This window comes from Penaeus japonicus, unplaced genomic scaffold (assembly GCF_977035675.1).
Source record: "Penaeus japonicus unplaced genomic scaffold, GWHDUDI00000001_assembly GWHDUDI00000579, whole genome shotgun sequence".
In the NCBI taxonomy this organism is placed as follows: domain Eukaryota; kingdom Metazoa; phylum Arthropoda; class Malacostraca; order Decapoda; family Penaeidae; genus Penaeus; species Penaeus japonicus.
In genome coordinates, this window is record NW_028234981.1 from 7,501 (window position 1) to 18,403 (window position 10,903).

At 49.9% G+C, this 10,903-nt stretch overlaps 1 protein-coding gene across 1 annotated transcript in view; it reads right to left on the bottom strand.

Annotated features, from left to right (window-relative positions):
* LOC122245100 (myc box-dependent-interacting protein 1) overlaps positions 1-10,407 on the bottom strand; it is a gene marked incomplete at its 5' end in the record, with an annotated part of 10,546 nt that extends 139 nt beyond the window's left edge. The window contains 4 exons of the mRNA XM_043003049.2: positions 1-516; positions 3,091-3,233; positions 6,685-6,795; positions 10,262-10,407. The exon at positions 1-516 is cut by the window's left edge and continues 139 nt beyond it. Of these exons, the coding sequence (XP_042858983.2) occupies positions 436-516; positions 3,091-3,233; positions 6,685-6,795; positions 10,262-10,407 (481 nt within the window). The remainder of the gene's footprint in view (positions 517-3,090; positions 3,234-6,684; positions 6,796-10,261) is intronic.
* Between the last annotated feature and the right edge of the window lie 496 nt (positions 10,408-10,903).

Genomic DNA, 10,903 nt, shown 5'->3' on the forward strand with positions numbered 1-10,903 from the left:
CGAGGTGGCAGAGTGGTGGCAGCGTTGGAATTCTCCATAGTCAGGGAGTCAAGGCAACGTGGTGGCAGCATTGGGATTCTCCACCCAACACTCTCTTCCGTTCTCTTCATCTCAACTCATCCCTGTTTGGCAGGAAGTGCTTTGTGTGGTTTCCGCCCCCGCCCCCCCCGTTGTCAGGAAGTCGAGGTGGCAGAGTGGTGGCAGTGTTGGGATTAATTTCCTCTTTCTTTTCGCCCTTTCTTTCTCGTCTTAATTTTCCTCTCGCTGCATCTGTATTCCTACCACCTTCGCCTCGTCCAACTTGTCAGTCGTTTCCCCCTCGTGGTCGTGCGGCACCTCCCCTCTCCTACTCTCTCTCCTCTCCTCTCTCCTATCTCCTCCTATCTCCTCCTTTCTCCTTCCTCCTTCCTTCTTCCGTCCTGGTGTAAGAGCTGCTTAGATGGGCCTCGTGAAGTTCGCCGGGAAGAGCCCCTTTTCCAGGGTCGTTTCCTTCATGCCGCAGAGCCAGCCCTCCTCCTGCCGGTGAATGAGAGAGAGTGAGAGAGAGTGAGAGAGTGTGAGGGTGAGTGAGGGTGAGAGTGAAAGAGTGGGTAAGGGTGAGGGTCAGAGAGAGTGAGTATAAGTGAGAGAGTGAATGAGAGAGAGTGTGAGGGTGAGGGTGAGGGCGAGTGAGAGTGTGGGTGTGAGGGTCACAGAGAGTGTAAGTGAGAGCATGAGAGAGGGTGAGGGTGAGAGAGGGTGAGGGTGATGTTAGTGTGAGAATAAGAGTGAGAGTGAGAGAGAGTGTAAGTGAGAGAGTGAGAGAGTATGAGAGAGTGCGAGTGTGAGAGAGTGTGAGGGTGATAGAGTGAGAGAGAGTGTGAGTATGAGAGAGTGTGAGTGAGAGAGTGTGTGAGGGTGAGAAAGAGGGTGATGTTAGTGTGAGAGTAAGAGTGAGAGAGAGTGAGAGTGTAAGGGTGAGAGAGGGTGAGTGTGAGAGTAAGAGAGTGAGAGAGGGTGTGAGTGAGAGTGTGAGGGTGAGAGAGTGTGAGAGTGTGAATGTGTGAGAGAGTGTAAGTGAGAGAGTGAGAGTGTAAGGGTGAGAGAGGGTGAGTGTGAGCATAAGAGTGAGAGTGAGAGTAAGAGAGTGAGAGTGTGTGAGAGAGAGAGAGAGAGTGTGAGTGTGAGTGTGTGAGAGAGAGTGTGAGTGTGAGAGAGAGAAAGAGAGAGAGTGTGAGTGTGTGTAAGGGTGACAGCGAGAGAGTGTGAGACACATAAAAACAATAAGGACACCAAGACAAAAAGATACCCCAATAAATGGACAAAAAGATACAAAAAAGATACCCTCATGGCGACCCCAATATCTCTCAAGAAAAGACCACCATAACAAGGGGAAAAGGGACCACAAACCTAACCATCCACGCATATCCACCCACCCTTCCCCACCCCCATCCACCCCCCCCCTCCCATCCACCCCCAATCCACACACCCCAACCCCTCACAAGCCCAGCCACCCAACCCATCCACCCCCATCCACCCTCCTCATCCACACACCCACCTATCCATCCACCCTCATCCACACACCCACCTGGATGACGTCCCCTCCCCCCTCCCCCTCCCTCCCACCCCATCCAACCCTTCTCCCACCCTCATCCACCTATCCACCAACCTGTTCCTCCGAGTCCTCATACTCGACCACCTGGATGACGTCCCCTCCCCCCTCCCCCTCTCTCCCACCCCATCCGACCCTTCTCCCACCCTCATCCACCTATCCATCCACCCATATCCACCCTCCTCATCCACACACCCACCTGGATGACGTCCCCTCCCCCTCCCCCTCTCTCCCACCCCATCCGACCCTTCTCCCACCCTCATCCACATCCATCCACCCATATCCACCCTCCTCATCCACACCCACCTGGATGACGTCCCTCCCCCTCCCCTCTCTCCCACCCCATCCACCCCCTCCCCTCCCCCAATCCACCCTCATCCACCTATCCACCCTCCTCATCCACCCTAATCCACCAACCTGTTCCTCCGAGTCCTCATACTCGACCACCTGGATGACGTCCCCGTCCCCTCCCCCCTCTCCCACCCCATCCCACCCTTCTCCCACCCTCATCCCCCCATCCATCCACCCATATCCACCCTCATCCACACACCCACCTGGATGCCGTCCCCCCCCCCTCCCCCTCTCTCCCACCCCATCCGACCCTTCTCCCACCCTCATCCACCTATCCATCCACCCATATCCACCCTCCTCATCCACACACCCACCTGGATGACGTCCCCTCCCCCTCCCCCTCTCTCCCACCCCATCCAACCCTTCCCCACCCCCAATCCACCCTCATCCACCTATCCACCCTCCTCATCCACCCTAATCCACCAACCTGTTCCTCCGAGTCCTCATACTCGACCACCTGGATGACGTCCCCTCCCCCCTCCCCCTCTCTCCCACCCCATCCGACCCTTCTCCCACCCTCATCCACCTATCCATCCACCCATATCCACCCTCCTCATCCACACACCCACCTGGATGACGTCCCCTCCCCCTCCCCCTCTCTCCCACCCCATCCGACCCTTCTCCCACCCTCATCCACCTATCCATCCACCCATATCCACCCTCCTCATCCACACACCCACCTGGATGACGTCCCCTCCCCCTCCCCCTCTCTCCCACCCCATCCAACCCTTCCCCACCCCCAATCCACCCTCATCCACCTTCATCCACCCCACCCCCTCATCCACACACCCACCTGGATGACGTCCCCTCCCCCCTCCCCCTCCCTCCCACCCCATCCACCCCTTCTCCCACCCTCATCCACCTATCCACCCTCCTCATCCACCCTAATCCACCCACCTGTTCCTCCGGGTCCTCATACTCGACCACATGGATGACGTCACGTCCCCTCCCCCCTCCCCCTCTCTCCCACCCCATCCAACCCTTCTCCCACCCTTCCCCACCCCCAATCCACCCTCATCCACCTTCATCCACCCCACCCCCTCATCCACACACCCACCTGGATGACGTCCCCTCCCCCGTCCCCCTCTCTCCCACCCCATCCGACCCTTCTCCCACCCTCATCCACCTATCCACCCTAATCCACCCACCTGTTCCTCCGGGTCCTCATACTCGACCACCTGGATGACGTCTCCGACTTCGAAGGAGATTTCATCGACGTCCTCGCGAGTGTACTTGTACGTGGCTCGCACGCGGTAGAGTACGCCGGGGGGCAGGTCCTCTGTCGTGGCACCTGGGGGGGAGAGAGAGGGAGAATGAATGAGGGAGAGAGAGAGAGGGAGAATGAGTGAGGGAGAGAGAGAGTGAAAGAGAGAGAGATAAAGACAGAGAGAGAGAGAGAGAGATAAAGACAGACAGAGAGAGAGAGAGAGTAAGAGAGGGGGGAGGTCCTCTGTCGTGGCACCTGGGGGGGAGAGAGAGGGAGAGAATGAGTGAGTGAGGGAGAGAGAGAGAGAGGGAGAATGAATGAGGGAGGGAGAGAGAGAGGGAGAATGAATGAGGGAGAGAGAGAGAGAGAATGAATGAGGGGGAGAGAGAGGGAGAATGAATGAGGGAGAGAGAGAGTAAGAGAGGGGGCAGGTCCTCTGTCGTGGCACCTGGGGGAGAGAGAGGGAGAGGGAGAAATAAAGACAGAGAGAGAGAGAGAGAGAGAGAGTAAGAGAGGGGGCAGGTCCTCTGTCGTGGCACCTGGGGGAGAGAGAGGGGGAATGAATGAGGGAGAGAGAGAGAGGGAGAATGAGTGAGGGAGAGAGAGAGAGAGGGAGGGAGAAATAAAGACGAGAGAGAGAGAGAGTAAGAGAGGGGGAAGGTCCTCTGTCGTGGCACCTGGGGGAGAGAGAGGGAGAGAATGAATGAAGGAGAGAGTGAGTGAGTGAGAGAGGGAGAGAGAGGGAGAAATAAAGACAGAGAGAGAGAGAGAGAGAGATAAAGACAGACATACAGAGAGAGAGAGAGAGGGAGAAATAAAGACAGAGAGAGAGAGAGAGAGATAAAGACAGACATACAGAGAGAGAGAGAGAGATAAAGACAGACATACAGAGAGAGAGAGAGAGATAAAGACAGACATACAGAGAGAGAGAGAGAGATAAAGACAGACATACAGAGAGAGAGAGAGAGATAAAGACAGACATACAGAGAGAGAGGGAGAGACGGAGAGAGAGAGAGAATGAGTGAGGGAGTGAGAGAGAGAGAGAAATAAAGACACAGAGAGAGAGTAAGAGAGTGAGTGAGGGTGGGGAAGAGAGGGAGAGTGATGGAGGGAGTGAGTGAGAGGGAGGGAGAGAGAGAGAGATAAAGACAGAGAGAGAGAAAGAGAAAAAGAGAGATAAGGACACAGAAATAGAAAGAGAGAGAGAGAGAGAGAGAAAGAGAGAGATAAAAACAGAGAAAGAGAGAGATAAAAACAGAGAGAGAGAGAGAGAGGGAAAGACAGAGAGAGACAGAGAGAAAGAGAAAGAGAGAGATAAGGACACAGAAATAGAAAGAGAGAGAGAGAGAGAGAGATGAGGACACAGAGAGAGAGAGAGAGAGAGAGAGATGAGGACACACAGAGAGAGAAAGAGAGAGAGAGAGAGAGAGAGATGAGGACACACAGAGAGAGAAAGAGAGAGAGAGAGAGAGAGAGAGAGATGAGGACACAGAGAGAGAGAAAGAGAGAGAGAGAGAGAGAGAGATGAGGACACAGAGAGAGAGAGAAAGAGAGAGATAAAGACAGAGAGAGAGAGAGAGATGAGGACACAGAGAGAGATAAAAACAGAGAGAGAGAGAGAGAGAGAACAAGAACGAAAGAAGAAACAGAGTATGGCGGAAAAAAAAAATCTCCGAATTTCTTAAAAAAATACATTTCAGACATGACTACACGTGTGCGCATGGGCGTGCGTATGGGCGTGCGAGCAGGTGGCTACACATGTGCGTATGTGCGTGCGTACAGGTGCTTACATGTGCACATGGGCGTGCGTACAGGTGCCTACATGTGCACATGGGCGTGCGTATGGGCGTGCGTACAGGAATAGAAAGCATACATGAGCGTATGTGCGTGCGTACAGGAATTAAAAGCATACATGTGCGTATGGGCGTATGGGCGTGCGTACAGGTGCCTACATGTGCACATGGGCGTGGATATGGGCGTGCGTACAGGTGCCTACATGTGCACATGGGCGTGGATATGGGCGTGCGTACAGGTGCCTACATGTGCACATGGGCGTGGATATGGGCGTGCGTACAGGTGCCTACATGTGCACATGGGCGTGGATATGGGCGTGCGTACAGGTGCCTACATGTGCGTATGTGCGTGCGTACAGGTATGTAGGGGGGGGGGGGAACATGATAGGCCTACATTTTCGTCATAAAATGAAAAAAAAAATCTATACAAGCCTATCAAAAGCTTCTCTCAGGCCTATCCACAGATACAAAAAAAAAAAATCCCATTCTAATAGACATTCAAAACAATTTAATTCCAGAGGATAGGCCTACCAAAATCCAAAAAAATTTAATACGACATTTGTCCATAGGCCTATCGAAATCCAACGCAGTTCATTTTGAATATTTGTTCATAGGCCTACCTCATTTCAAAACATTTATTATCAGACATTTGTTCATAGGCCTATCGAAATTGAATACATTTCGTGCTGTGATTTCATAGGCCTAGCTAAATTAAAAATTATATGATTAATAATAATGTCTAAATAAATCATAAATTTTTAATTAATATAAATCATAAAATATAGATTAATATAATCAATATAAATGTCAAAATCAAATTCAAATCAATTCATGCTGTGCTTAATAAGCCTAAAAAATGATGGCACAAGCTTCAAAAAGCCTTCAAGTAGGCCTATGTACCTTGAATAAAAAATAAGCCTTTCTCAGAGAACAATTAGCCACAGTACAATACCATAGGCCTATCTAAAAATCCTATATAGCACCACATATAGGTCTAGTAAGAGTACATATACAATTTTAGGCCTACTATCCTATAAATAGGCCTAGTACAAGTACATATACAATTTTAGGCCTACTAGCCTATAAATAGGCCTAGTACAAGTACATATACAATTTTAGGCCTACTAGCCTATAAATAGGCCTACAAAAAAACACACACTCACATGAGCCTCCCAAAGCAAGCCATCAAGCCTATAAATTATAGTAGGCCTACTAAATATTTGAACTAGGCCTATCCCCAGCACACAAACAGATCTAGCAGCATAGGCCTACCAAGCCTCGCACAACACAGGCCTACCAAGCCTCTTGAAATAGGCCTACCAAGCCTCTTGAAATAGGCCTACCAACGCCTCTTGAAATAAGCCTACCAACGCCTCTTAAAATAGGCCTACCAAGCCTCACACAATACAGGCCTAGCAAGCCTCTTGAAATAGGCCTACCAAGCCTCTTTGATAGGCCTACCAAGTCTCTTTGATAGGCCTAGCAAGCCTCTTGAAATAGGCCTACCAAGCCTCACACAACACAGGCCTACCAAGCCTCTTTGATAGGCCTACTATGCCTCTTGAAATAGGCCTACCAAGCCTCGCACAACACAGGCCTACGCCTCTTGAAATAGGCCTACCAAGCCTCGCACAACACAGGCCTACTACGCCTCTTGAAATAGGCCTACCAAGCCTCGCACAACACAGGCCTACCAACGGCTCTTTGATAGGCCTACAACATCCCCCCCCAGCGGCACTTACCCACGGGGATATCATAAATCTGTTCGGCATGTGTCTCCGCCGCCAGCGAGCGGCTCAAGGGGCTGGAATCCGTAGGGGGTGAGGGGGCTCGCTCCCCTTCCCCGGAGGCTGCTGCGGGCGGGAGAGACTGGGTCAAGCTGGGTCGAGATGGTGTCAGAGAGGTCACGGGTGGGAGACAAGGTCAAGAGGGGGCGAGATGGTGTCAGAGAGGTCGCGTGTAGGAAGGGGGGGGGGGGGGGGACTGAGTCAAGCTGGGTCGAGATGGTGTCAGAGAGGTCGCGTGTGAGAGGGGGGTGTGGGGGAGAGACTGGGTCGAGATGGTGTCAGAGAGGTCACGGGTGGGAGAGACTGGGTCAAGCTAGTGTCAGAGGTCACTCTTTTTTAAATTCTCTATTTGTTTTTGTTTTTAATTCTCTTTTTTTATGTTTTATGTTTTTTTTTCCATTGGGAGAATCCTAGGTCAAACAAGGTCGAAATGGGGTTCTCAAGCTGAGGTCAGAGGTCACATGGTATAATAGTTTGACTTACTGCCTGCTGTTCCCCTAACCTTTTTTTTTTTATTTATTTATTTATTTTTTTTTTTTTTTAAGGGGGGGAAGGGGGTTATGTGTATGTATACATATTAATATAAATACATATGTATATGCATATATATGTGTATATTTTTACATATGTTTATATATCTGTAGATGTATATATGTAGAAACATTTATGTGTATAAGTATATGTACACACACACACACACATATATATATATATATATATATATATATATATACATATATTTGAATACACATATATATATATTTATATACATTCATATACATAGTTTTTTTCTATATAAAAATATGTATATATATATATATATTTATACACACAACAACATACATATATACATACGTAAACACACACACATACATATGCTCGACAACTCGACAAAGTCAATGGAAGGTAAGGGGTCCCTCCTGCGTATTGATATAAATATTATCATCCTAAACACTTCTATCATTACTATTATTATTACTATTATTATTATCCTTCATTACTATCTAGCAGCGAAGTGCCTTGAAGGTAAAGTGGGTGGAATTCCGATCTATTCTCCCCGCCAACGGACAGAATTCCGTGCCTCTGCAATAATCCGAGGGACGCGCCCCACAGACGGGACGAAAATCAACGTCCAATGCAAGTGCAGGAGGGGTGGGGGGAGTGGGGCCGGGGGGGGGGGTGCTAACTTGCAACAATGTCTGTTGAATCTTTAGACATAGATTAAAAAAAGTATATCATTGAGTTTCTGTGGCTATGGTAGACTGAAAAGCCATCGATACCTGCCTGTTAAGAGGTTACACTCTCACTCTCACTATCACTCTCTCTCTCTCTCTATTTCTTTTACTTTTTTTGTCTCTTTCTCTCTCTCTCTCTGAGAAAGAGAGCAAGAATAAAGATAGATATATATAGAGAGAGAGATAAAGACAGAGAAAGAGAGAGACAACGTATGAGAAAGCAAGAAAAAGAGAGAGAGAGAGAGAGAGAGAGAGAGAGAGAGAGAGAGAGAGAGAGAGAGAGAGAGAGAGAGAGAGAGAGAGAGAGAGAGAGAGAGAGACAGACAGAGAGAGAAAGGGACAAAGAAAGAGAAAGGGAGAGAGACAGAGAGAGAGAACGAGACAAAGTATGAGAGAGAAAGAGAAAAGGAAAGAGAGAGAGAAAGAAAATGACAAAAAAGAGAGAAAGAGGAAAGGACAAAAAAGAGAGAGGAAGAGAAAAGGACAAAAAAAAAAAAAGAGAGAGAGAAAGGGAAATTCCTTCTCAATGGTATTCTATCCTTTAAGAAAATACAATTATCTTCAAACTTATAAGAAAAAAAATAAATATATCTAAAAATTCCCTATGTTAGTCACATGTAAAAAAGCCTTGTGATTGGTCGGGGGAAAAGAAAACAAAAGGTGACGTCACACCTTGCCGCGCGTTCTGATTGGTTGAAATTTAAAACAAAAACGACATCCCGCGTGTTCCACAGCTGTGATTGGTTGTTTCACGAATGCATTCAGCCAATGGGAGATTAGGGTGGATGACATCATCACCGGTGCAAGTCCTGTGATTGGTTCTTTCCAGACAGCTTTCAGCCAATGAGATGTTAGGATGGATAACGCCATACACAAACAATATGTACATATTATTTACAACAGTATATATATATAGGAATTAATATATAAATAGATAATAATACACACATAAACACAAACCAAAGAACCGCTCTCTCTCTCTCTCTCTCTCTCTCTCTCTCTCTCTCTCTCTGTGTCTTTCTCTCTCTCTCTCTCTCTCCACACTCCCCCTCACTCACTCAACTCTCTCTCAACTCCCTTTCACTTACTCCCCTCCTCACTCTCACTCTCACTCACACACACACTCTCATTCTCTCTCTCTCTCTCTCATTCTCACTCTCACTCTCTCTCCTCCCTCAACTCCCCACTCCCTCAACTTATCATACTCATACTCCCACTCTCAACTCCCTCTCACTCCCTAACTCTCCCCACTCCCTCAACTCATCATAATCATACTCATATTCATACTCATACTCACTCTCACACTCACACTCCCTCTCAACTCATCACTCTCATTCTCACTCTCAACTCCCTCTCATTCTCACTCTCAACTCCCACTCCCAACTCTCCCTCAACTCCCACTCAACTCATCACTCTCAACTCATCACTCTCAACTCATCACTCTCAACTCATCACTCTCAACTCATCACTCTCAACTCATCACTCTCAACTCCCACTCAACTCATCACTCTCACACTCACACTCCCTCTCCCTCTCAACTCATCACTCTCATTCTCCCTCTCAACTCCCTCTTAACTCATCACTCTCATTCTCACTCCCACTCCCACTCAACTCCCACTCCCACTCCCACTCAACTCACACTCTCACTCCCACTCCCAACTCATCACTCTCATTCTCACTCCCAACTCTCCCTCTCAACTCATACTCCCACTCCCTCTCAACTCATCACACTCCCTCTCCCTCTCAACTCATCACTCTCATTCTCACTCTCAACTCCCACTCCCAACTCTCTCACTCTCCCCACTCCGTCAACTCATCACTCTCACTCTCAACTCCCACTCAACTCCCACTCCCAACTCTCTCACTCTCCCCACTCCCTCAACTCATCATATTCATACTCACACTCCCTCTCACACTCACACTTATCAAACTTTTCCCTCGTCCCTCTCTAATCATCACTCTCTGTCGCACTCTCCTTACAATCTCCTACTCGCCTGCATTCGCCGCCCCCTCTCCTCCAGCACGCCCCCACCCACACCCTCCCCCCCTCCACCCCGCTCCCCCACCCCCTCAACTCATCACTCAACTCCCACTCTCATTCTCACACTCAACTCCCACTCCCTCTGCCTCTCAACTCATCACTCTCCCACTCAAACTCAAACTATAACTCCCCGCCCTCTCTACTGCTCCCTCAACATCCCACTCAAAGCCCTCCTCGCTTTCTCACACTCACACTTTCCTCCTGCTCCTCCAACTCATCACACTCCCACTCAACTCCCACTCAACTCCCAACTCACCTGTGGGAATCTTAGTCCCAAGGACCAGCTCCCCGTTAGTCGCCCTCGGACTGACGCTCCCGTTGAGTTGCTTCTTGTCTTCGAACTCGATTTCCTCGTAGGGTCGCCCGAGGGTCTCCTCCTTGACCCGGGGGGCGGGAGGGGAGCTAGTGGGGGGGGTGGTGGTAAGGGGGGTAACGGTAGGGGGGGTAACGGTAGGGGGGGTGGTTGAGGTGGTAGGGGTGGTGGTTGAGGTGGTGGTTGAGGTGGTAGGGGGGGTGGTTGAGGTGGTAGGGGGGGTGGTTGAGGTGGTGGTGGTGGTACCGGTGGTAGGGGAGAGGAGGGGGAGGGGAGACGAAATGGTAGGGCGGCTAAAAGGGGGGGGAGGGGGAGGGGGAGGGGAGGGGAGGGGAGGGAGGGGGTTAGGGTGAGGGCATGTGTGAGCCGTCAGGAGGAGGAAGAGGAGGAAGAGGAGGAAGGAGGGAGGAGGAAGAGGAGGAGGAGGGAGGGAGGAAGAATAGGAGGAGGAAGAGGAGGAAGGAGGGAGGAGGAAGAGGAGGAGGGAGGAGGAGGGAGGAGGAGGGAGGAGGTAGTGTTGGGAGGAGGAGGCGAGGAAGGATGGGGAGGAGGAAGAGGTGAGGAAGGTGAGGTGAGGAGGAGGAG